This window comes from Carassius gibelio, chromosome A15, assembly GCF_023724105.1.
Source record: "Carassius gibelio isolate Cgi1373 ecotype wild population from Czech Republic chromosome A15, carGib1.2-hapl.c, whole genome shotgun sequence".
NCBI lineage: Eukaryota > Metazoa > Chordata > Actinopteri > Cypriniformes > Cyprinidae > Carassius > Carassius gibelio.
In genome coordinates this window covers 6,847,925-6,875,043 of record NC_068385.1, presented here as the reverse complement: position 1 = coordinate 6,875,043, position 27,119 = coordinate 6,847,925, and the positions used below count along the sequence as shown (strand labels likewise).

Sequence of the window (27,119 nt, the reverse complement as noted above, 5' to 3'; positions counted from 1 at the left end):
TTACACTCAGTGTACACTAGAAGAAGTGACATAACTAAAACACACATTTTAATCAACAAGCCATAAACACGTTAATATGTGATTACAAGATTTATTGTGTAATACAGATAGTTTTTTATAATGGGAGAATGTAATTGCACCAGGTGCAGTACCTTTATTGTCATTAGCCTCCCTATAAATACTCTTTATTTTTCCGGTTGTTTGTATGGAGTCCTTACCCTTTGTGTATCCAGCCTTCTCATCCCCCGAGATTCTTCCTGGTCTGCTCGTCCTCCGAATCCTCTCGTTTTCCGAGTTCCCTTTCCTGTCCCTTTCCTTTGTTTGTTCTGGACTGGTTGTTGGTTTTGACCTTGGATTGTTTTTGACCATGATTTGGATTATTCCTAATAAAGACATCTGCAATTGGATCTCTCTCTCTCCCTGTGTCTCTCTGGGTCACAATCGTCACAGAAAATATTTATTAATTGTGGAAAATCACACACAAATCACTACTGCATACATATAAGTACAGATTTAAATAACAGTTAAAATCAGCTATGAAGTGAATAGTGTTAACAAATCTTGCATAAATAAAAAAAATGCTGATTATTTGGGCAATTAAGAAATATGTGTATTTTTGAATGAGAAGTTAGAAATGTTATTATCATGTTTTTGCTCTGTGGCATTTTAGATCAGACTGTTATGATCTTATCATAGAGAGTGAATAGTATGTGATTGTTCTCTGCAGGTTGAGGTATTGTGGTGTCACCGATAAAGGTTGTGCTGCTCTGGCTTCAGCTCTGAAATCAAACCCCTCACAACTGAGACAACTGGATCTGTCTGGAAATAAACTAGGAGATTCAGTGATGCTGCTCACTGATGCACTACAGAATCCCCATTGTAAACTGGAGAAACTTTGGTAAAATAATATATGCCACAATGTATAGAAAGTATAAACCTGCCTTTTCCTGATTCCATTCTTCCCCTTTTTCACATATTAGCTCAGAAAGGTGTTTGTTCATAAGGAAAAAATAAGAAAATATTCACAAAATGTTAATAAAATATCTAATAGACATTTAATAGTCCATTAATTGAAATTGATTGGATGTGATATCCTTGCATTGATCAGAAGGGCTGGTACGTCGTCCTGGTGCAGCTCATGTTGTTACCACTCAAAACTGTGACAATCTTCCTGCACTTTCACTCAGCTATGCTGTTTAGCAGGTTCAGTGTGTTTAGGGTTGGAAGTAGGGTTGGGCTTTGGGGACAGTGACAAGTAAGGACACAATAAGGCAGAATCTGTTTATGATTTGATGAATGAATATGGTCATATGCATGTTATGCGTTTTGAACACAATACACTAATACGGAAGTAGTATCTGTGACAATTCATATTTATAGGTATAAATAATGTTTAGGTGATCTCAGATCTCATGGATAGTAAAACCCGAGATCACACACACATAAATATTAGTACATATCTTCTATGTAATGAATAGTGTTATTAATAAAGGAGATTTAGCATAAGACAGACATTTTGCATGCAGTAAAGAAATATTTATATTTTTTTGACAGACTATACATGTTTCACGATCATGTTTTGTGCTCTATGACATTTTAGATCTCAGTCTAATGGTCCATCAAACATATTTATTTATGCTTCAAGTTTGTACTTTCTTTTTAATAATGGATTCAGTGCTAAACTGGTCTGAACCGAGGGAATAAAAAGTGTGTCATTGTTTTCCAAAGGTTGTTGGATTGTGGTCTCACAAATGAAGGTTGTGCTGATCTGGCTTCAGCTCTGAGGTCAAACCCTGGACACCTGAGACAACTGGATCTGTCTCAGAATAAACTACAAAATTTGGATGTGAAGCTCCTCTGTGCTGCACTTGAAGATCCCCAATGTAAACTGGAGATACTGGAGTAAGGTCATTTCCTGATTCTCTCATGTCTTTGTTCTCTATAAGATGTTTCCTTTAATATAAATTCTAAAACTAAAATTATATTATATGAAAAAATGTACAGCTCTTTGAAAGAGCTTTCACAGTCTTTTGCCTGTTACCATGCAGTATACGTCACTGTAACACATTTGCATAATCCCTACCTACCTGTGAAATATGAACAGAGTCTGGTCTGCCCACAAACACTTCTGCTATTATTGTGTTTACATCATGTTGAGAAGACACTGTGAACCCACTATTTCCTAATAATGTGTTGATTATTGTAGACTGATGTTGTTCTAATTACTTTGTTTAATAATAAAGAATGTAGTGCAGCACACAGAATTTATAATTATTGTGAAATTGCTGTTTATTGTGCTGCACCAGTAGTTATGGGGTTAATGCATTAATTTATATTGTGTCATTGTTCTCTACAGGTTGAGTTATTGTGGTCTTACAGATAAAGGTTGTGCTGATCTGGCTTCAGCTCTGAGATCAAACCCCTCACACCTGAGACATCTGAATCTGATTGGGAATAAACAACAGAAATTAGGAGAGCTGTTTCTTTCTGATTGGAAGGAAGATGAATCCTGTTATAAACTGAAGACATTATACTACTATTAGTATATTTTAAATATGTTTTAGTTAAAGTAAAGCATTTTAAATTTGTCAGTAAATTAAAGTTCAGTAACATGACTCATATGTGTGTAACTATAGAATATAAGATAATTCACCTACATTTGAGCTTCTGTATATAAAACCGTTTAATAAAAGTTTAATTCTGTCATGTTTCTGGTCTATCCATATAAATTTTTATCTCTTACAGTGTCGCTGTAAGTGATTAAGAGAGAGTTATTGATCATTCACTGTTATGAATCTATGACTAGTTTTCCATTCATGTCTCTGCTGTAATATGAATATCCTAATATCTGGTTGTGTGTTTTTTTCTTAAATGGATCTGCTGATGTGATATCAGTTTCCTCAGGATCAGCTGATGGTGAATAAAGACAGAGACACACAGTCAAACAATCAACAGAGACTGAAGACAAAGAGACATTCAGAGATTTTTATTTACATGGATATTAATATTAATTAATTAAAACATTGTACACTCATTTGCATATTTCCAGACCAACAGCAGCTCATCTTTAAATCGGTTGAAACAAGCCCCCCAAAAATATAACAAAAGAAAATTAAGCCTTACACTAGCTCAAACAATAAATAGGATACAAATAGCTAAACATTTTCACACAGAAATGCTGCTTTAAGCTCCACTACACAAAACCTTACACGTGTCTCAATTGGTGAAAAAAAAACAAATTAACAAAATATTAACAATTTTAAAAAATCAGCTGTGATGTGGCAAATTTAGATCCTCATCATATCTCAACACCTGACAGCTCATGTAGTTAAGAGGCTGTGCTTTTCTCAAAAATAGTTTTTATTTATTTATTTGAAGACACAAGATTAGGCATATTTTTTTATTTTACTACAAACAATAATAGCCTTCTTCTATAAAGTATTACTCATTTGAGTAAAGACATCATCCTGGTGTTTGGAGAGAAGGGTATTCCTGCACAACCGGAGGCTGCAGTTTCAGGACCGCAACTCTTGGACCGCAGCTTTAGGACCCTAGTTTTTTTGTGACAGCGCCACCTGGATCAACACTAATTAAAGATGGACGACGGTTAGAATATATATTATTATAATTTTTTTTTTTTTTTTTTTAATAAATGCAGTTCTTTTTAACCTTTTATTCATCAAATATATTAGACAGCAGAAATTTTTCCAACACTCATAATAAATCAGAATATTAGAATGATTTCTAAATGATCATGTGATCGACTGATGTTATATGTGACACTGAAGGCTGGAGTAATGATGCTGAAAATTCAGCTTTGCATCACAGGAATAAATTATTTTTTTAAAGTATATTCAAATAGAAAACTATTATTTTAAGTTGTAATAATATTTCACAATATTACTGTTTTTTTCTGTATTTTTGATCAAATAAATGCAGGCTTGATGAGCAGAAGAAACTTCTTTCAAAAACATTAAAAATAGTTTCCAAACTTTTGGTCTGTACTGTACTGTATATATATATATACCAGCTGAATATGTTAAACAAATGTTTCTTATTTATCTCTCTCTGTCTCTCGCTCTCTCTTTCTCTAGAGTTGAAGCCATTCTATCCATGCAGCAACTGATGGAAAAGGGGTTCACTTTGATGCTGTTGTGATGTTGTCGCAAAAATGACACACATACACATATATATATAAATAAACATTCTTGAATCATTCTTGTGTCTTGTCTGTCTTTTCAACAACTTTTAAAATATTGGAAATATTGAAATCTTATTTCGCAAGTTTTAAAAATTCTGACATTTTGAGCGTACAGGTCATTCAGAAGAAGCGCACATTTAATAAACCCTCTCAGCTGCACACATAACCCCCAATATCCATTCATCAGTTCATGATTTTTATTCTCTGTGAAGTCTTTTTGAATTTTTTTTGTTGTTGTTGTTAAATATAAAATTATTTTAACTCAGCCCACAAAAAAAAAAAAAAAAAAAGTGGCTCCACCTGGTGGCGGTTTATGTCAACTACAGTCTGGTATATTTTACATCAAAATATTTCAGCAAAAGCTGTCCCTCATTATTTTAAAGAAATGATATCGAGACCTAAGTGCGATTACCGATTTGTGAAATAATGGTGTAGTTTTGACGATATAAAACGATTTATTTGCTTATCAAGCCATGTACGAGCCAATTATATAAGTTTTGGGCGGGGCTATATGTGTAGACACGCCCCAAACGGCGCGAGAGACGAGTGCAGTGCTGAGAGTTTCACCTGTTCAAACTGTAAATGCTTGCTAATAATACCTGAAGATGCTTTAATGAAATTGCAGATGATCGCCGACGGATGCCTCATGCAGACACACGTGGAAGATGTTCGATTTCTAGAAAACCAAACGCAGGTATATTTTCTGCTCGGCTGGTGACTCACAGAATCACATGTCAGTCTGACCAAAGCCCGCTAGTCCTGTTATAGCATCATGTTTTCATCTTCTGCCTCGTTGAGAGGTGCTTTCCCCAGCGCACAACTTTTATTTGACTCAATATTCTGTAAATATTATAAATTTATTTGAAGTCCTGCGCATATTCCCATTATGCAAAAGTTTATTATAATCAAAAAATGTCAAACTGACTGAGCTCAATAATAAAAAATAAAAAACGAACCAACGAGATATATATATAAACTCCTTTTTTTTAATTATCTAAATTTATCTTTAGTATCTTATGATTTTATAAATGTGAACTAGTTATTAAAACTTTTTGGAAAACAATGTGTATCTAACAGTAATAATAATAATTATTCATATTATTTAGAAATCACATTTATTCAAATAAGCTTTATGCTATTAAATATAAAACCTTGACATATTTTGATTTTGCCATGTCTGGTGTTTTTAGCTTCTTTGCCAGCATTTCACCCTGAAGAGGAGAGTGAAGACATGAATTGTCCAAATCCATGCAGCGAGATGCATGAAGATCCTGAGGAGCAAAGAGGTTGGTGTCCATTTTTGATTATTCATTATTGAATGCTAAGGAACATTAAAGTAGCAAAGCTTCGGCTATATAATCATAGTAGCATGATTTAAGTACCACTATAAATATGTTTGTTTTAGATAAGATGGAAGTAGAAGAGAGACCTTATTTGTGTCCAGTGTGTGGAAAGAGTTTTTCACGACTGGCCAACTGCAAGAAACACCAGAAGATCCACTCCTCTGTGAAGAAGCAAGCTTGTGTTGAGTGCGGAAAAACCTTCATGACACCCGAGTATCTGCGAAAGCATCAGAAAACACACACTACAGAAAGACCATTCACCTGTTCTCAATGTGGACTGAGCTTCAAAGTAAAAGGCCACCTTGTGACACATGAAAGAATTCACACGGGAAAGAAGCCACACACGTGCCGTCAGTGTGGGAAGAGCTTCATACAGTCATCAGGACTCACTTATCATCTGCTGCATCACTCTGGAGAGAAAGCATTTAAGTGTGATCAGTGTGGGAAGAACTTTACATCATCAGCAAATCTAAAAAAACACCTCACACTTCATATGAATGAGAAGCCCCATAAATGATGCTCTGTGTGTGGAAAGAGTTTTCCTCGGCGGGACTCTTTGAAGCAGCACCAAAAGGTCCATGATGCTGTGCGGGATCACATGTGTTTTAAGTGTGGCAAGAGCTTTATAGCACCTAGTCATCTGAAGCTGCACCTCAGGATTCATAATGATGAAAAACCGTTCAGCTGCTCGCAGTGTGGAAGGAGTTTCACACAGAAAGGCCACTTAAACAAACACATTCAAACACACGCTGGAGAGGAACCTCATGCACCAGCTCTCAATCGTCTGCGCAGTAGATCAAATAAATGAGATTCTGATAATGCAAATGTTCTGTTATTGTTCAAATAGAGTTGTGTTTTTTTGATCTGTTCAAATAAAGTTTCTTTGAAACATGACAAGATTTGTGATTTTATTTGAAAGTTTTGCTTTATTAATGTCAGATTTATGTATTTTTATTTTATTATTGGAATTTATTAGGAGCATGCTTTAATTGATGTCCTGACTCCTGATCATTGAGACACACAAGCACAGGACCACAATATGTGAAAGAAGACACGATCATCTAAAGCATTTAGTCTGTTTAATGAGGATTCATGTGAACCAAACTTAAAGAACAATTAAACAAAAAGATGAAAAAAAGGGAGCCCCTAGAGGGACCTTTGCAAAAAAAAAAAAAAACAATACACACTTTCGTATGCTCACGATAAATTTTTGTGTCCTCATGAACATTTTTTCACAAAGTCTTATTTAGGCAATCTTTATTTGAGCCTCTTTCTCTATTACTCTCTATTCTAATTCTATTCTTAATAAAATAAAATAAAAACGTGCCCCTCTTAGACATGCACTCTGTTCATTTACTAACTGCTTGTTTTTTGAAAGAAAAACTAGCTTCTTTTTGTATTAAAATTGTTTTGGTTTTTTTTATTATGCAATGGACAAAAGAAAAAAAAACATCTAAAACACTATTGTTCTATTCTTTTTCTATCCTATGGTTTCTTTTTCCTTTTTTAAATAATAAAAAAAACTTGCTATTTCTGATAAAGCAAAAGTTTTTAGGTTATTGTTTCATTAAAACTGTGTTTTAAATGTATTGTTTAAATAAAGTAGCTATTAAATGTTGCAAGATTGTAGAGATGTGTTTCATTTTGTGGGAGTAGCAGAACTATTGCAGTAGGCTATATAATCTATAATTTATATATATATATATATATATATATATATATATATATATATATATATGTGTGTGTGTGTGTGTGTGTGTGTGTGTGTGTGTTTAATTGAAAAGCTTCCTAGTTAAGACGTGGACAAAGAAATACAAACATATACTGTGAAAACTGCCGATTATAAAACTTGATTTTCAGAAATGGTTCATCTGGATGCTGATAAATTAGTAGGCAAACAGGTTTTTTTTTTTTTTGTTTTTTTTTTTTTTTTACAAAAAACTTGTACAAACATACAAAAACCATATATATATATATATATATATATATATATATATATATATATATATATATATATATATATTGGAGCGTTATAGACAAAAAAAAAAAAGTAAAAAGAGAAAGAGAAAACAAAGTAATAATTAAAAAAATACAAATATAGGCCTATAACAAACCTACTACGGGATATATATACCAGATCACATAAAATGAAAAGATTAATAGACTTACAAATTCAATTGGTTTTTACACGCGTTGAATATAGTTCCAAAGTAATGATGTATATAAAATGTTGTTAATAAAACGTACGCCCGCGCGTGGCGTGACGTGACGTCATCGTTGCTCGCTGCACAAATAGAAAGTGAAATAAATGTTGTTTCGCCTTTAAAACCGTCAGAATATATTCTTTACAATACGGAGTATCAGCGTGTAGGCTACATTTATAATTAATTTACCTGTAGCTACTTGAGTGAAAGAGAGGATAAGTATAGCCTGAATCTGTATGTTATTAAATGTTAGTCAAGGTGAGCTGCTGGGTAGCTATAACAGGTGACTTCCGCTTCAATATTTTGCGCTGACGGATTTATTTGTTCTTTGAGATTTTGAATGTGTATTTTATGTGTTGTTTCATTACCATTTCGTGAGACCTGTGGTTCATTTTAGCATTTGTGTTAATATACGACTTTATGTATTTGAGTGAACACCGCGTCTCATGCTCCTGTTTCTCTGACTCTCAGGATCCGTTCGGCAGAATGTGTTTGTTTGTGATTTCCATCCAGAGTCAGTGGAGATAAGATTCTGTCAGCTGTTCATCTGTATCATGGATGACACACAAGCATCTAGAGATGAAGATCCTTCCCCAAGATTCAGGTACTTAAATGGTAGTTTGTTTGTATAGCGCTTTTTACGATACAAATCATTGCAAAGAAACTCTACAGAAAATTAAGTTTCTATTTGATGCAATAAATTTGGTAGCAATATTTGGTAGTTCTGTATGTTTTAGGTTTAGCATCATCTGAGGTCCTTTAAGTGGTCAGCATCATCTCTTCTCAGGTGTTCTGAATCCAGACTGGAGATTGTGTAAATCCTAGTGACCACAGGATGTAAATCCCTTGGCAAAACAGAGAAACAAATAGAGACATAATTAGCATAGCTGCTGTTCCAACCAAGAAAAATTAATTAGTTCAATCCAATAATGCGCATTTGCATTTGCATTTATCATCTTTGCTCGCCAGCTCCCTCGAGGGGGAAACCCTTAGGATTCTGTTCCGGATCGGGATGATTTACCATCGCCCTACGGAGCATCCAGACACCACCAACCTCGGCTGGAAGGAGGCAGTCATCCGGTGTCTGGAGAGTCCCTGATCCCGATCCAGAACCCCTTAGCTAGCAGTTCCCGAGTCATGTCAACAGCTGTCCATGGCTCACCCAAGTTCACCGGCCGTTAATCTGGCAAGCCGAACGAACATTAATCTGGCGAGCCGAACTAACATATATATGGCAAGTCCACGGACATGAATGTGGCAAGCTTGCCAGTCCCAAAGCTCACTCCAGTGCCTGCTCCTTGTCAGCGTCTTCCAGAGTTCACTCCACTGTCGGCCCAGGCCCCAGAGTTTGCTAAAGTATTGGTCCAGACCACGCCTTTTCCCCCATCCACAAGAGGAAACTAGGGCTGAGGAGAAGGGTGTTGGCCCAGTCCCCAGAGTTCACTCCAATGTCAGCCCAGCCCCTGAGCAAAGCCCAGGATGGGCTCCTTTTCCCAAGCAAAGCCTAAGATTGAATCCTGTTCCCATATACCCGTGGCCGTGGTGACCAAGCCGGCTAAAGACACGGAGTATCCGCTATGGACTCCAGGGGCCCCAGATCTGCCATGGTATCCCGAACTGCTTGCTCCACCATGACTCCCTGATCCGCCCTCCCTGATGGTATTGTTACAGCGTGGGACACATTGTCCGGGAGGGGGGCAATCTGTCACATGTATGTTCCTGTTATCCTTATTTGGTCCTTCCTGTGCCTGTCCTCATTGTCCTCACTGTCTTTCATTATTTATTTTATTTGCTCCCAGGTGTGTCCCATTGTGTCTGTGTATTTAAAGTGTTCCCAAGTGTGTTCCATAGTTCTTTATCTGCTGTTAAATGTCATCCTGTGTTTTGTATGTGTATTCTCCAGCATTTTCTCGTCTCTCCCTCGAGCAGCATGACATGCATGATAGATGGAAACATTATACAGTACACATATATTTAATTGTTTGATCAAAATCATTGCTATAGGGTCAATTTGTTAGTCACTGGATTTTGACTTATGGACATGTCCTTACCATCCCTACTAAGTTTTACACCTAATCATTTTCTTACACTCTTAAAAGACACATCTATGAGAGTGCTTGGTTCAATTTACAGTTTTTGTATTGCATAAATAAACTTAAGTGATTTTTAAAGTGATTCTTAAGGATAAATTCTTTTTTTTTTTAAACAGAATAATTCAGAGCATTTACTTACAACTCTTTTTGCTATAGTTCAGTTCATCCGATGAGATCAGAGCCCAGCTGTGTGTCTATGAAGAGTAACTGGTCTATGGATCACCCGGCGCATTTTAATAGTGGTGATACACCGACTGATCTCAGGTGTAACATTTCTACATAAATGTTATTCATAATAGCCATTTTTATTGTTGTCTTAAATTGTAAAAAATTTTCTCACACAGAGTGACACATCTATAAGAGCACTTAATTGAATTTATATTTTTTATATCAACATAGTGTAAAAAAATAAAATAAATAAAGTGCTATTTAAAGCTAATTTATTTTACTTTATTAATATTTTTTTAATACAGTAATTCACTCTTGTTAACTTAAATCCTTCTTTGTTATAGTTCACTTCAGCAGAAGAGATCACAACTAGAGCCCAGCTTTGTATTTAGGAAGATTGATGGGTCTAAGGATCATCATTTTAAGAGTGGAGATATGCAGAGTGATCTCAGGTATAGAATTTCTGTAAAATATATGATTTTATGATATGACACACAAGCATCTAGAGATGAAGATCCTTCCCCACGATGCAGGTACTTAAATGGTAGTGGTAATGGTCTACATCGTGGTGTGCGTTTTTTTTTTTTTTTTGGTTAAAAGTGACAAATGTATTCATGAATCAATAAGAAAAATACATAAAGATCTTAAAATAAAATTATCATTATGATAAAGGATTCAGTATTTTCTGTTTTAGTTCATTTCATCAGAACCAGAGCCCAGCTGTGTGTCAATGAAGAGAAATTGGTCTATAGATGAATTGATTTAAGTTTCAATTCAATTCAAGTTTGTTTGTATATTGCTTTTTACTATACAAATCTTTGCAAAGAAACTCTACAGAAAATTAAGTTTCTATTTCATGCAATAACATTGGTAGCAATATTTGGTAGTTCTGTATGTTTTAGGTTTAGCATCATCTGAGGTCCTCTAAGGGGTCAGCATCATCTCTTCTCAGGTGTTCTGGATCCAGACTGGAGATTGTGTAAATCCTAGTTACCACAGAATGTAAATATGCCGCGTTTCCACCGCAGGAACTTTACCCAGGAACTAGGGACTTTGGGCTGGTACTCGGTTTGTTTCCTCCGCAGGAACCAGGAACTAAATAAAGTTCTGGGTAAAAAAAATGGTCCTCAGAAAGTCCCTGCTGGCGAGGTAGTAATCTTTCAAAGTTCATGAACTTTCGGGGGCAGGACTTTGGCGCTAAACATCCTGATTGGTTGAGTTCACGCAGCATAGGTTGAGTTCAACCACCATTTATTCGAATCATTTTAAAAATATTACTGTTATTGTGTCATGAAATGTAATTTTAAAAGTATTTCAGGCAAGAATGTAGTTTGTTTAAAACTCAAATCTATTGTTTATTTATAAAGACAGCGCCTATTTAAAAATGTGTTTTGCGATCTCAGATACGGTGAGCTCCACGCGATCAGTGGGAGTTCCGAGCTCATGTATCCACCGAGAGCAGCCTCACCTCGGCTAGACCTTCTGATGTGTGCAGCTGGCTCTGATGTCTCTTAAGTGGTTAAACATAAAATATAATTAGTTTTGGGTAAATGTAACAGGTTATCTTGGATCTGTATTCGATTTATCTATATGTTAAAATGAAAAAAAAAGGCAAATTTATATAATATTTAATTTCATAGAAATGACTGTTAGGGATGGGTACCGAGACCCGGTATTAAACTGGCCCCTGGGCTTAATTATGAAAGACCGTAGTATCAGTAAGATCTGATGGTATCGGTTCTGCTTTCGGTACTGGAGGGAAAAAAATGTATGTACTTTGTTTCTTTGCTTAATAATGTTATCGTGCACATTTTATCTCCCCAAATATTTCTAATGTGCGATCATATTGAGACGTTTGTCTGTGAGATCTGCGAGATCTCTCATGCGCACCGCAGAGGCTGTCTGTCACACACACCTCAACAAGCGCGACACACGCACACGACGCGCATAACAGTACGAAAACTTCTGCTTAATAATAAAGAGTGACGATGGCGAAGAGATTTGCTTAATAATGTTATCGTGCACATTTTATCTTACCAAACATTTCTAATTTGCAATATTATTAAGACGTCTGTCTGTGAGATCTGCGAGATCTCTCATGCCGCTGTGGAGGCTGTCTGTCAGTCACACACACACAACAAGACAGAGTGCGGCGCACACATAACAGTACGAAAACTCCCGCTTAATACAAAGAGTGACGATGGCGGAGAAAGCAAAACATTCCAAAGTGTGGTTATACTTCACTAGAGTTGATGCAGACAACGCTGGTTGTCATAAGTGCAACAAAACTTTTGCATGTAAGGGCGGAAACATGAGCAATCTGTCAAAGCATCTTTCAAAAGTGCATTATGTCTAGACAGAGAAATGCAAAGTTTTCGACTGCCTAGCTAGGTCGTCTCTGGTTGTTGCCCCATCTACGTCAGGTACGTTATGGATGCTAAAATCATGTTGAATCAACGTTGTTCACGTCATTTAAAATAAATGTAAAATCTCCCTAGTTTGGTAACCTTACGTAGAAGTTCTGTTTATAAAAATATAGTTTATTTCATATGTTTTACATTCATTTGTTTTTTTTATAATAGCTATTTGTTCAAACATGGCTGTTTCTTGCGCTACAAATAATTGTTTTTTTAATTTTACATAAAAAAAAGAAATTTTAATTCTGTTCTCAACTTGTTCTTAAAAAAAAAACCACACACACACAACACAAAGTACCGATAAGAATACCGTTAAAGTACTGGACCATTAAGCAGTATCGATAAGAGTAGTAATACCGTTAAAACCTTAACTATACCCATCCCTAATGACTGTATATATACACATATCCCTGAACTAAATACATTTCTGCAGCTGTTATTATGTTTAAATGAAAATGAATGGAGGCAGTGGTATTTGATATCATATTTAGTTTTATTGCAAATATACAGAGAGGAAAATTGCAGTCGCCATGGTCAGCTGACTGAAGTTATCAAGTACGCTGCTGTTTGCAGATTTACCAGATTTGCGTCGTCGCAGACATAACACTCCCGAGTCAAATGCACAAAGTCGGAACTACCGAGGATGCAAGTCCAAAATCAGCGTACTTTATATTGAGAAATGCGCGCAGACCTACGTCACCAGTCTATTTGCCTAATCTTCCTGGTACTTTACACCGCGGTGGAAACGCGGAAAGCAACAGGTCTGGGGGGGGGGGGGGGGATTTTCCGGGGGAAAAAAGTTCCTGGTACAAATGTTCCGGGTAATTTCGGTGGAAACGCAGCAGTAAAGACATAATTATTATAGCCGCTGTTCCAGCCAAGAAAAATTAATTAGTTCAACCCAATTATGCGCATTTACATTTGCATTTATCATCTTTGCGAGGGCATTCGTTCCCTCCAGCTCCCTTGAGGGGGAAACCCTTAGGATGCTGTTCCAGATCGGGATGATTTACCATTGCCCCACAGAGCTCCCACACACCACCAATCCAGAACCCTTTAGCTAGCAGTTCCCGAGTCATGTCAACTGCTGTCCATTGTTCACCCAAGTTCACCAGCCGTTAATGTAACCTAGTGATGGGAAGTTCGATTCTTTTCTGTGAACCGGTTCTTTCGGACAGTTGAAGTCAATAAACCAGTTGAAAAAAACGGTTCAGCGGTCCTTTTATGCTCAACGTAATGACGTCATTGGCCTACATCACCAGTCTATTTGTCTAATCTTCCCAGTACTTTACACCGTGGTGGAAATGCAGAAAGCAACAGGTCTGGGGGGAAAAATGTTCCTGGGGAAAAAAGTTCCTGATACAAATGTTCTGGGTAATTTCGGTGGAAACGCGGCAATAGAGACATAATTAGCATAGCTGCTGTTCCAACCAAGAAAAATTTATTAGTTCAACCCAATAATGCGTATTTACATTTGCATTTATCATCTTTGAGAGGGCTTTCGTGCCGCTCACTCTCGCCAGCTCCCTCGAGGGGGAAACCCTTAGGATTCTGTTCCGGATCGGGATGATTTACCATCGCCCTACGGAGCATCCAGACACCACCAACATCGGCTGGAAGGATGCAGTCATCCGGTGTCTGGAGAGTCCCTGATCCCGATCCAGAACCCCTTAGCTAGCAGTTCCCGAGTCATGTCAACTACTGTCCATGGCTCACCCAAGTTCACCGGCCGTTAATCTGGCAAGCCGAACGAACATTAATCTGGCGAGCCGAACTAACATTTATATGGCAAGTCCACGGACATGAATGTGGCAAGCTTGCTAGTCCCAAAGCTCACTCCAGTGCCTGCTCCTTGTCAGCGTCTTCCAGATTTCACTCCACTGTCGGCCCAGGCCCCAGAGTTTGCTACAGTATTGGTCCAGACCTCGCCTTTTCCCCCATCCACAAGAGGAAACTAGGGCTGAGGAGAAGGGTGTTGGCCCAGTCCCCAGAGTTCACTCCAATGTCAGCCCAGCCCCTGAGCAAAGCCCAGGATGGGCTCCTGTTCCCAAGCAAAGCCTAAGAGGGAATCCTGTTCCCATATACCCGTGGCCGTGGTGACCAAGCCGGCTAAAGACACGGAGTATCCGCTATGGACTCCAGGGGCCCCAGATCTGCCATGGTATCCCGAACTGCTTGCTCCACCATGACTCCCTGATCCGCCCTCCCTGATGGTATTGTTACAGCACGGGATGCATTGTTCGGGAGGGGGGAGATCTGTCACATGTATGTTCCTGTTATCCTTATTTGCTCCTTCCTGTGCCTGTCCTCATCATGTAAATTAGTTCCCAGCTGTCCTTGATTATTTAGTTTATTTGCTCCCAGGTGTGTCCCATTGTGTCTGTGTATTTAAGCCTCTTGGCGCCACGGTCGAGTTTACTCGACAAGATGCGGCACTGAATAAAACGGCTGATTTTGTCAAATAGGGTGTCAAATTTCATGCAACCTCCCCTGCACCAGATAGCAGACATATAATACTTCATCTCAAAAAAGCGTCATGCTCCTATACAAAATCTTCAAGCTAGAGTGCATTGAATCAGTGCGAAAAAAAGTGGAGCTGTTAGAGTGAGCCATTTTATCAGAGCAATATTGTCAACGTCAGCGAGTATTGGCATTAGATTAATATTATTATTATCATCATTATTATTATCTTATGGCATCAATAAAGCTTCAATAAAGCCGCAATGAGGTGTTGGGACTTCTATTCGTGGACACTAATTCTGAAGGGGAATATCTGCATTCAGAAGATGACGGTGATACTGAAAGTGAAAGTATAGCCCTACACCAAGCACAAACGGTGAATCCTTTGCCCAATGGTCCTTTGCCAAATGTCAGAAGTGTGAACAATGTTTGCCGGGGTCTGAGTGTTCATGGCAAAATTAGCAGGCGTGTTATTGTTGCGGGGACGAGGCGGGAGATTTTTACCGCGCTAGACATGTAGATTTGTCTTCTGACCGCACCTCTCCGTGATCGCGGCGACAGTATTGTAGTGGAGACTTTGTTTAATGCCACTGGGTATGTTAGAAGAGGTCGAAGTATTCATATGACAGTTAGGAGGCAAGGTGGAGAGTAGCAATGACACTGACAGTAGTCCGAGCTGTGCACACTCGGCGCGTGCGCGAGGCAGATCTGGCCGCGCTGCTCGTAGCAGAAGCAGAGGCGATGTGACACGGGGATATAGCTTTTGAACTAAACAGGTCTTGTCTACTTGTGTTTGTATGTCATATGAATAATATATATGGAATCAGAGTGCCTGCTGTATTAAAAATCCCAACTGCTACATGCATTCGTTTGTTTCTACCATTTATTAGTAATGATTTACACAGTTTGTTTACTACTTACTATTTACCTGAGCATTCAGTATTGTGCAATATAGCACACAGAAGGTGAGGGACATTTTTTGGGGGAAAGAAGTGCTGCATTTTATTATTTAAACATGTGACTTTTCATGAAAATTCTATAATTCAAGATGACCACCCCATATGACGTCATAATATGCAAATTAGATGGGAAAATAAAATCCCTACATAAACATTGGGTCATCCTTAATATTTTTATAATTGACAGAAAGTCTATATCTTTTATGAATTTTAAGATATAGCCTTTTGAAATTAAGATGTCAAAATCGAACGTTTTAGGAAAAAACCTCTGGCGCCTAAAGGGTTAAAGTGTTCCCAAGTGTGTTCCATAGTTCTTTATCTGCTGTTAAATGTCATCCTGTGTTTTGTATGTGTATTCTCTAGCATTTTCTCATCTGTCCCTCAAGCAGCATGACATGCATGATAGATGGAAACATTGTGCAGTACACATATATTTAATTGTTTGATCAAAATTATTGCTATAGGGACAATTTGTTAGTCACTGAATTTTGATTTATGGACATGTCCATAGCGTCCCTACTAAGTTTTACACCTACTAAATGTTCTTACACTCAAAGACACATCTATGAGAGTGCTTAGTTCAATTTACAGTTTTTTTTATAGCATAAATAAACTTAAGTGATTTTTAAAGTGATTCTTAAGGATATATATATATATTTTTTACAGAATAATTCAGAGCATTTACTTACAACTCTTTTTGCTATAGTTCAGTTCATCCGATGAGATCAGAGCCCAGCTGTGTGTCTATGAAGAGTAACTGGTCTATGGATCACCCGGCGCATTTTAATAGTGGTGATACACCGACTGATCTCAGGTGTAAAATTTCTACATAAATGTTATTCATAATAGTCATTTTTATTGTTGTCTTAAATTGTAACATTTTTCCTCACACAGAGTGACACATCTATAAGAGCACTTAATTTATTTATAGTTTTTATATCAGCATAGTGTAAAAAAATAAATAAAATAAAATAAAGTGCTCTTTAAAGCTAATTTATTTTACTTTATTAATATTTTTTAATACAGTAATTCACTCTTGTTAACTTAAATCCTTCTTTTTTATAGTTCACTTCAGCAGAAGAGATCACAACTAGAGCCCAGCTTTGTATTTAGGAAGATTGATGGGTCTAAGGATCATCATTTTAAGAGTGGAGATATGCAGAGTGATCTCAGGTATAGCATTTCTGTAAAATATATGATTTGATGATGATACAGAATACAAATAAGGAATTGTGTTTATTAAGTAATTTTATAATGATGCATTTTAATTTAACAGTCATGAAGTCATCAACACATTTAGAATAAATCTGATGAAGAAGTTTGTGTGTCTGTATGAGGGAACAGCAACGCATGGAAACCCAGCACTCCTGAATGAGATCTACACAGAGCTGTACATCACAGAGAGTGAGAGTAGAGAGATCAGTAATGAACACGAGGTGAGACAGATTGAGACACAATCCAGGAGAGCAACAGCAGAGGACACACCGATCAAATGTAGAGACATCTTCAGAGCTTTACCTGGACAAGACAAACCCATCAGAACTGTGCTGACAAAGGGAGTCGCTGGCATTGGAAAAACAGTCTCTGTGCAGAAGTTCATCCTGGACTGGGCTGAAGGGAAAGAGAATCAGGACGTCCAGATCATATTTCCACTTCCTTTCAGAGAGATCAATCTGATGAAGGACAAAACACTCAGTCTTTCAGATCTTCTTGAGGTCTTTTTCCCTGAAACAAAAGAAATGGAAATATCCAGTGAAAAATATAAAATGTTGTTCATTTTTGATGGACTAGATGAGTGTCGTCTTCCCTTACATTTTAAAAGGAATGAGACTCTACGGTATGCGAACAAAAAGAAACCGGTGGACATGCTGCTGACGAACCTCATTGTGGGGAATCTGCTTCCCTCTGCTCTCATCTGGATCACCTCCAGACCAGCAGCAGCTGATCTCGTCCCCTCTGAGTGTGTCCATCGAGTGACAGAGGTACGAGGCTTCAATGACCCACAGAAGGAGGAATACTTCAGGAAGAGAATCAGTGATCAGAGTCTGGCCAAAAGAATCATCTCACACCTGAAGTCATCAAGGAGCCTCTTCATCATGTGCCACATCCCAGTGTTCTGCTGGATCTCAGCCGCTGTTCTGGAGAAGATGTTGAGTCGAGCAGAGAGTGGAGAGATTCCCAAGACTCTCACTCAGATGTACACACACTTCCTGATCCTTCAGACCAACATCAAACATGAGAAGGACTATGAGAACAAGGTGACAGATGAAGACATGATCCTCAAACTGGGGAAAGTGGCTTTTCAGCAGCTTGTGAAAGGCAATGTGATCTTCTATGAGGAAGACCTGAGAGAGTGTGGCATTGATGAGACAGAAGTATCAGTGTACTCAGGGTTGTGCACTCAGATCTTCAGGGAGGAGTTTGGCTGGTATCAGGGGAAAGTCTTCTGTTTCGTTCATCTGAGCATTCAGGAACATCTAGCAGCTCTATCTGTGCACCTCTCCTGTATAAATCACAACAGAAATGCGTTTGAAGCAATCACCAAACAAAGTTTATGGTCAAAAATTAAGGACTGGTTTCAACTCAATTCATCAGAACATTTTTCTTTATCTGACCTGCACAAGAAAGCTGTGGATGAGGCTCTACAGAGTAAAAACGGACATCTGGATCTTTTCCTGCGGTTTCTTCTGGGTCTATCAGTGGAGTCTCATCAGGTTCTTCTACAAGGACTAATGAAACAGACAATTAGCAGCTCTGACAGCAATGAGGAAACAATTGAGTACATCAAGATGAAGATCAGGACCATTAACTCTACAGAGAAATTCATCAATCTGTTCCACTGTCTGAATGAAGTGGGAGATCATTCACTAGTGGAGGAAATACAACAATATGTGAAATCTGGAACAATAAATAAAGCCAAACTGTCTTCATCTCAGTGGTCAGCTGTAGTGTTTGTGTTGTTGACATTAGAGAATAAACTGGATGAGTTTGATCTTAATAAATTTGTTGGAGGAAACAATAAAGCTGAAAATATGAAGGTTCTTCAGAAGCTGCTACCTGTGATTAAAGAAGCCAGATCAGTTCAGTAAGTATCACTGAGAACAATCACTTCACTGTTAAAACATTAAGAAATATTTATTAAATGAGATTTGTATCTGGATTTGTAGTGGATTCTTTGTTAAATTGACCTGATCTGAACTAAGAGAGTGAAGAGTGTCATTGTTCTCTACAGGTTGAGAAATTGTGGTCTCACAGATGAAGGTTGTGCTGCTCTGGCTTCAGCTCTGAGATCAAACCCCTCACACCTGAGAGAACTGGATATGTCTAGGAATAAAGTTGGACATTTTGGAGTCAGTTTGCTCTCTAAAGTACTGGGGGATCCTCGATGTTACCTGAAGAAACTAGAGTAAGATCATATATGACTTCGACATGAACTTCAATGTAAAGTATATTTTAAGTGTTCAGACTCTTTCTGCTGCTGTGAGTTCAGCTGATTGAGCTGTAAATGATTGAACACATGAGCTGCTCCTCAGTAATATGATACTGCAGGACTGAGATTCACACTGAAACACACACTTTCACACATAATCATCATTTAAATCTCTTGATCTTAAACTCAGTAAAATCTGAGAAGTTTGTTCATCTTTCTTTGTGAAAATGTCACGTTGTCTAGTCTCTGTTTCCCTGGGTGTCCACTAGTGGGCTCACTTCCCCTTAGACACTTCACCGTAGGCACTATAATTCCTGTAGTCTTGTCCTGTTATCACAGTAATTGCACTCCTGTTAATTGCACCAGGTGCAGTCACTTTATTGTCATTAGCCTCCCTATAAATACCAGTCTTTTCCTGTTGTTTGTACGGAGTCCTTACCCTTTGTATATCCAGCCTTCTCGTCCCCCGAGATTCTTCCTGGTTTGCTTTTCCTCCGAGTCCTCTCGTTTTCTGAGTTCCCTTTCCTGTCCCTTTCCTTGTTTGTTTTGTTTTGGACTGATTGTTGGTTTTGACCTTGGATTGTTTTTGACCACGATTTGGATTATTACTAATAAAGACATCTGCGATTGGATCTCTCTTTCTCTCCCTGTGTCTCTTTGGGTCACAATTGTCACAGAAGGACTCCATCACTGAGATCCAGCGTTATGTCTGTTTAAGTTTCTTCCCCAGCCACCGAGCGGGATAGGAATGGTTTCGAGGGTACCCGCCTGGTCGTGTTTCGTGGGACCAGGGGAGGTCGCTCAGGAATGAGTGGTCAAAAGGAGGTCCGGCATCACTCTCCACTATGGCCCCCCCTTCGACCCTGGTGACACTGCGCAAGATGGCCGTCAGCCCAGCGCCACGAGGCAAGATGGATGGCAGCACAGCGCCAACACCCAAGATGGCCGCTGAAACATTTTTGGATTATTTCTCCATGCTGTCAAAAATCCTAGAGATTCCCAGGAGTGTTCACGTCACGTCTGCTGATCCAGAGACTGTTCATGTCACGTCTGCTGAGCCAGCACCACAGTACAAGATGGCCACCACCCCAGCGCCACTGCACAAGGTGGCCGCCAGCCCAGAAGCCACTGCAGATGATAGCAGCTACAGTGGGCTTTCTAGAGTCGAGTCAGGTTCCAGTTGACCATCCAGAGTCAAGTCAGGTTCCAGTTGACCATCCAGAGTCAAGTCAGGTTCCCGTGGACCCTCCAGAGTCAAGTCAGATTCCTGTCGACCTTCCAGAGTGGAGTCAGGTTCCCGTTGACCTTCCAGAGTGGAGTCAGGTTCCAGTTGACCCTCCAGAGTCGAGTCAGGTTCCCGTGGACCCTCCGGAGTCAAGTCAGATTCCTGTTGACCTTCAAAAGTCGAGTCAGGTGCCCGTTGACTTTCCAGAGTTGAGTCAGGTTCCGGTTAACCCTCCAGAGTCGAGTCAGGTGCTCGTGGACCCTCCAGAGTCGAGTAAGGTGCTCGTGGACCCTCCAGAGTCAGGGTTAGTCACCGTCGACCTTCCAGAGTCAGGGCTAGTTCCTGTTGACCCTCCAGAGTCGAGTCAGGTGCTCGTGGACCCTCCAGAGTCAAGTCAGGTGCTCGTGGACCCTCCAGAGTCAGGGTTGGTCACCGTCGACCTTCCAGAGTCAGGGCTAGTTCCTGTTGACCTTCCAGAGTCGAGTCAGGTGCTTGTGGACCCTCCAGAGTCAGGGTTTGTCACCGTCGGACTTCCAGAGTCAGGGCTAGTCACCGTGGATCGTCCAGAGTCAAGTCAAGTCACTGGTGATCTCCAGGGACCGAGTTAAGTCACCAGTGATCTTCAGGGACAGAGTCAAGTCACCAGTGATCTTCAAGGACCGAGTCAAGTCAACGGGGTTCTTCATGGGAGTATTCAAGTCACCAGTGATCTTCATGAACAAAGGCAAGTCACCATTGATCTTCATGAACAAATACAAGTCACCAATGATCTTCATGAACAAATCCAAGTCACCAATAATCTTCATGAGCAGAGTCAAGTCAGCATTGATCTTCTGAAACCCAGTAGAAACACCATGGGAGTACCAGAGTCTCATCATTTCCCTGTTGAACTATCGGAGCCTCTCCACATCTCTGATGAACTACCAGAGCCTCTCCACGTCTCTGCTGAACTACCAGAGCCGTTCCCCGTCTCTGCTGAACTACTAGAGTCTCCCCTCCGCTCGACTGATCTACCAGAGTCTCTCCTCGCCTCAGCGGAACTTCCAGAGTCTCGTCACGTCTCAGTCTAACTCTCTGAGCACCCAACTGATCCTGTTGTGGCCACGGAGGCTACCCTAAACTTGGTCATGTTCTTTGTTTCAGACTTGCCCAACCAGACTTGTCCTCCTGTCCATTCAACCACACCGATGTGGTGGTCTTCTGCTCCACCCTGGGAGACGTTTGCTTTGACCACACGGATGTGGTGGTCTTCTACTCCACCCTGGTGGGCATCACATTATGTCCTTCTTGGACTTGTGTTTTTTTTTTTTTTTGGCTGTTTTCCTGGCCCTCCATCCCTCACCCTGATCCTCCGCCGGTCAACCTCCCTCCTGGGTTTCTTGTCTGTGTCTTTCTTTCTGTTTCCCTCTAAGGACCTGGCCCTCCGTCCCTCCCCCTGATCCTCCGCCGGTCCACCTTCCTCCTGGACTCCTTGTTTTGTGTTGTACTTCTCTTGTCTCTGTTTCCCCATTTTACCTGGCCCTCCGTCCCTCCCCCTGGTCCTCCGCCGCTCCACCTCCCTCCTGGTCTCTTTGTGTCTTTGGTTTTCCCTTGGGTTCGGGTGGAGCATCTGGCAGCTGCTCCGTGGAGGAGGGGGTAATGTCACGCTGTCTAGTCTCTGTTTCCCTGGGTGTCCACTAGTGGGCTCACTTCCCCTTTGGCACTTCACCGTAGGCACTAGAATTCCTCTAGTCTTGTCCTGTCATCATAGTAATTGCACTCCTGTTAATTGCACCAGGTGCAGTAACTTTATTGTCATTAGCCTCCCTATAAATACTCTTTATTTTTCCGGTTGTTTGTATGGAGTCCTTACCCTTTGTGTATCCAGCCTTCTCATCCCCCGAGATTCTTCCTGGTCTGCTCGTCCTCCGAATCCTCTCGTTTTCCGAGTTCCCTTTCCTGTCCCTTTCCTTTGTTTGTTCTGGACTGGTTGTTGGTTTTGACCTTGGATTGTTTTTGACTATGATTTTGGATTATTCCTAATAAAGACATCTGCGATTGGATCTCTCTCTCTCCCTGTGTCTCTCTGGGTCACAATCGTCACAGAAAATATTTATTAATTGTGGAAAATCACACACAAATCACTACTGCATACATATAAGTAAGGATTTAAAGAACAGTTAAAATCAGCTATAAAGTGAATAGTGTTAACAAATCTTGCATAAATAAAAAAAATGCTGATTATTTGGGCAATTAAGAAATATGTGTATTTTTGAATGAGAAGTTAGAAATGTTATTATCATGTTTTGTGCTCTGTGGCATTTTAGATCAGACTGTTATGATCTTATCATAGAGAGTGAATAGTATGTGATTGTTTTCTGCAGGTTGAGGTATTGTGGTGTCACCGATAAAGGTTGTGCTGCTCTGGCTTCAGCTCTGAAATCAAACCCCTCACAACTGAGACAACTGGATCTGTCTGGAAATAAACTAGGAGATTCAGTGATGCTGCTCACTGATGCACTACAGAATCCCCATTGTAAACTGGAGAAACTTTGGTAAAATAATATATGCCACAATGTATAGAAAGTATAAACCTGCCTTTTTCTGATTCCATTCTTCCCCTTTTTCACATATTAGCTCAGAAAGGTGTTTGTTCATAAGGAAAAAATAAGAAAATATTCACAAAATGTTAATAAAATATCTAATAGACATTTAATAGTCCATTAATTGAAATTGATTGGATGTGATATCCTTGCATTGATCAGAAGGGCTGGTACGTCGTTCTGGTGCAGCTCATGTTGTTACCACTCAAAACTGTGACAATCTTCCTGCACTTTCACTCAGCTATGCTGTTTAGCAGGTTCAGTGTGTTTAGGGTTGGAAGTAGGGTTGGGCTTTGGGGACAGTGACAAGTAAGGACACAATAAGGCAGAATCTGTTTATGATTTGATGAATGAATATGGTCATATGCATGTTATGCGTTTTGAACACAATACACTAATACGGAAGTAGTATCTGTGACAATTCATATTTATAGGTATAAATAATGTTTAGGTGATCTCAGATCTCATGGATAGTAAAACCCGAGATCACACACACATAAATATTAGTACATATCTTCTATGTAATGAATAGTGTTATTAATAAAGGAGATTTAGCATAAGACAGACATTTTGCATGCAGTAAAGAAATATTTATATTTTTTTGACAGACTATACATGTTTCACGATCATGTTTTGTGCTCTATGACATTTTAGATCTCAGTCTAATGGTCCATCAAACATATTTATTTATGCTTCAAGTTTGTACTTTCTTTTTAATAATGGATTCAGTGCTAAACTGGTCTGAACCGAGGGAATAAAAAGTGTGTCATTGTTTTCCAAAGGTTGTTGGATTGTGGTCTCACAAATGAAGGTTGTGCTGATCTGGCTTCAGCTCTGAGGTCAAACCCTGGACACCTGAGACAACTGGATCTGTCTCAGAATAAACTACAAAATTTGGATGTGAAGCTCCTCTGTGCTGCACTTGAAGATCCCCAATGTAAACTGGAGATACTGGAGTAAGGTCATTTCCTGATTCTCTCATGTCTTTGTTCTCTATAAGATGTTTCCTTTAATATAAATTCTAAAACTGAAATTATATTATATGAAAAAATGTACAGTGAACACACTAAATCTTAGCACAAATGAATCAGATGACTGTAGATGCAGAGCAGGAGGGGCTGCTCTGCACTACTCTGCACTGCTCAAAACTCACATTTAAATCATCACTGGAAAATCTTTTACATATGTAAACGTACTTGCAGACTATGAGTCAGAATAGCCGGCATTGTATTCTTCTCTCCCAGAATCAGGAAACAGTCTTCCATAAAATGTGTTGAACAAATCTAAAAATGTGGGTTGAACTGTTCTGGAACAGTGTTGTACATACAACTTAACCACTGATTTTAGTTGTGTCCTCTTTTTGGAAGGCCAAACAAACTATTTTTGCTTTCACAAGAAAACAGTGTCTCCACGACATGGCACCGGCAGCAAAAGTAGGAATCAAAGGATACACCTTCTTTCTTTGCTTGAACATTTGGGCGGCATTATGCAAATCTTCCCACACAGTGACGTAGCTATGTGGGGGCGTGTTTAGGCATTTTAGGAGGGCGGGACAAGTCTTAACTTTTATAAAGAATATCTCTTTGGGTTTGACACTTTAGTCTTTGCAACTTTACAGATCTTATTAGGGGTGTAACGATACGCGTATTCGTATTGAACCGTTCGGTACGATGCTTTCGGTTCGGTACGCGGTACGCATTATGTATACCGAATGGTTCGTTGGAGTAATTAATTATATTTGAAAAAAAAAAAAAAGAGAGAGAAAGAAATATAATGATATGCGTTCAACAAGGTAGCCCAATAACCCAAACAACGTAACAGGCAACGCCCCTGACACTCCCGAAGAAGAAAAAAACACCATCTTATATGTTTATGTTAGGCTACTCAGCAGGCGCTCGCTCACTCAGTACGCGCTGAAGGCTCGTTGCAAAATAGCCAATGCGTTTAACAGACTAGAAATGAGAAGATCCCCCAATAACCAACAGGTCTGGTGTTTGGGTGCACTTTGGATTCCCTTTAAGCTATAATGGTGATGGCAAGAGAGTGGTGGATAAAAAAACAACGGTATGTCGCATCTGCAACATGACAGGGTACACCAGCGGGATTACAAAAAAAAAAAAAAAAAAAAACCAGCGGGAATATCTGGGATATATGCGTCAGTACTATCTGGGAAAAGACGAAAAAAAGGAGAAACATGCACGCAGCAAACTATCCCTGCAGCATTTAGACACTATAGCTTACAGGGAATCCAACCCAAACACCAGACCTGTTGGTTATTTTAGGATCTTATATTTCTGGTCTGTTAAATGCATTAGACATTTTGCAACGAGCCTTCAGCGCGTGCTGAGTGAGCGAGCGCCTTAGGGGCCGTTCACATATCATGCCTAAAAACGCATGGAAAACGCTAAGCGCGTCTTTCTCCTCCTTTCCAAAGCGCTTGGGCAGAAGCGCTCATGAAGCATCTGCCTTTGCTAAGCAACAATGACGTGCTCTCTCCATGAGACGCGGAAATTTCAGCGAAGGATAAATGGATTTGCAGCTCTAAAAATCGCTTGCAGTAGCTCTGCTACTGAATTTATTTCAAAATTGCAATCCATATACAACTATGATCAGCTGTTCCTTCATCTTGGCTGAGCTCTCAACGTTGTTACGGGAAAGGATGAAGCTGATTGGTTGGTTCTTGTCACATGACCCGCGGTGCGCTTGCGGCATTCTGAAAAGTTGAGATGTTTTTACATTTTGCTGTATCTAAAACGTATCGAACCGAACCGAACCGTTACATCAGTGTATCGTATCGAACCGAACCGTGAATTTTGTGAACCGTTACACCCCTAGATCTTATCTATTATCTAACACTCATTAACATACAATATAATATTCACAACTAACTAGGGAATAAGTACAGCATAACACGTTACATTGAGAGTTACTAAAAGAAGTGTCCGTAACCAGTTAAATAGTCTTGATAACAGGGGTTGGGACCTCTTCCTGAATGAGTCATGATACTGTAGGAGTCATGATACTGTAGGAGATACATGATACATGTTCACTCGAAGGTGGCAACACTGCAGATGAGAGAGCCATAGATTTAACCCATCCGAAATGCATGCATGCGCGCGCGCGCACACACACACACACACACACACACACACACACACACACACACACACACAGCAGTGGGCAGCCATTTATGCTGCGGCGCCCGTTGCAGTTGGGGGTTCAATTGGGGGTTCAATGCCTTGCTCAAGGGCACCTAAGTCGTGGTATTGAAGGTGGAGAGAGAACATGCACTCCCCCCACCCACAATTCCGTCCGGCCCGAGACTAGAACCCACAACCCTTCGATTGGGAGTCCAACCCTCTAACCATTAGGCCACGACTTCCCCATGTAGAGCTGGTGAAAGGGCCTATAATCTTCCTCATCACCTTCATGTCGATGGTATTAGAAGTCCATCCTCAACCAAAAATTATTATCTCGTGACAAAGAATGGGTCAGAGATCATGTGAAAGCTCTTTGAAAGAGATTTGCCTGTTACCATGCAGTATACGTCACTGTAACACATTTGCATAATCCCTACCTACCTGTGAAATATGAACAGAGTCTGGTCTGCCCACAAACACTTCTGCTATTATTGTGTTTACATCATGTTGAGAAGACGCTGTGAACCCACTATTTCCTAATAATGTGTTGATTATTGTAGACTGATGTTGTTCTAATTACTTTGTTTAATAATAAAGAATGTAGTGCAGCACACAGAATTTATAATTATTGTGAAATTGCTGTTTATTGTGCTGCAACGGCAGTTATGGGGTTAATGCATTAATTTATATTGTGTCATTGTTCTCTACAGGTTGAGTTATTGTGGTCTTACAGATAAAGGTTGTGCTGATCTGGCTTCAGCTCTGAGATCAAACTGCTCACACCTGAGACATCTGAATCTGATTGGGAATAAACAACAGAAATTAGGAGAGCTGTTTCTTTCTGATCGGAAGGAAGATGAATCCAGTTATAAACTGAAGAAATTATACTACTATTAG

At 39.5% G+C, this 27,119-nt stretch overlaps 2 protein-coding genes across 2 annotated transcripts; both read left to right on the top strand.

The window, feature by feature from the left end:
- The first annotated feature begins 4,736 nt into the window (after nt 1-4,736).
- Nucleotides 4,737-6,441, top strand: LOC128029056 (oocyte zinc finger protein XlCOF15-like). The gene is made up of 3 exons (XM_052616529.1): nt 4,737-4,895; nt 5,392-5,487; nt 5,607-6,441. Exons 1-3 carry the CDS (start codon nt 4,841-4,843, stop codon nt 6,059-6,061), a joined length of 606 nt encoding a protein of 201 aa, XP_052472489.1. The 5' UTR covers nt 4,737-4,840; the 3' UTR covers nt 6,062-6,441.
- A 2,126-nt stretch (nt 6,442-8,567) lies between these two features.
- LOC128028844 (NACHT, LRR and PYD domains-containing protein 3-like) lies at nt 8,568-27,119 on the top strand. The gene is made up of 9 exons (XM_052616172.1): nt 8,568-10,105; nt 10,354-10,461; nt 16,552-16,659; nt 16,911-17,018; nt 17,122-18,930; nt 19,078-19,251; nt 22,864-23,034; nt 23,865-24,038; nt 26,933-27,119. Exons 1-9 carry the CDS (start codon nt 10,011-10,013, stop codon nt 27,117-27,119), a joined length of 2,934 nt encoding a protein of 977 aa, XP_052472132.1. The 5' UTR covers nt 8,568-10,010.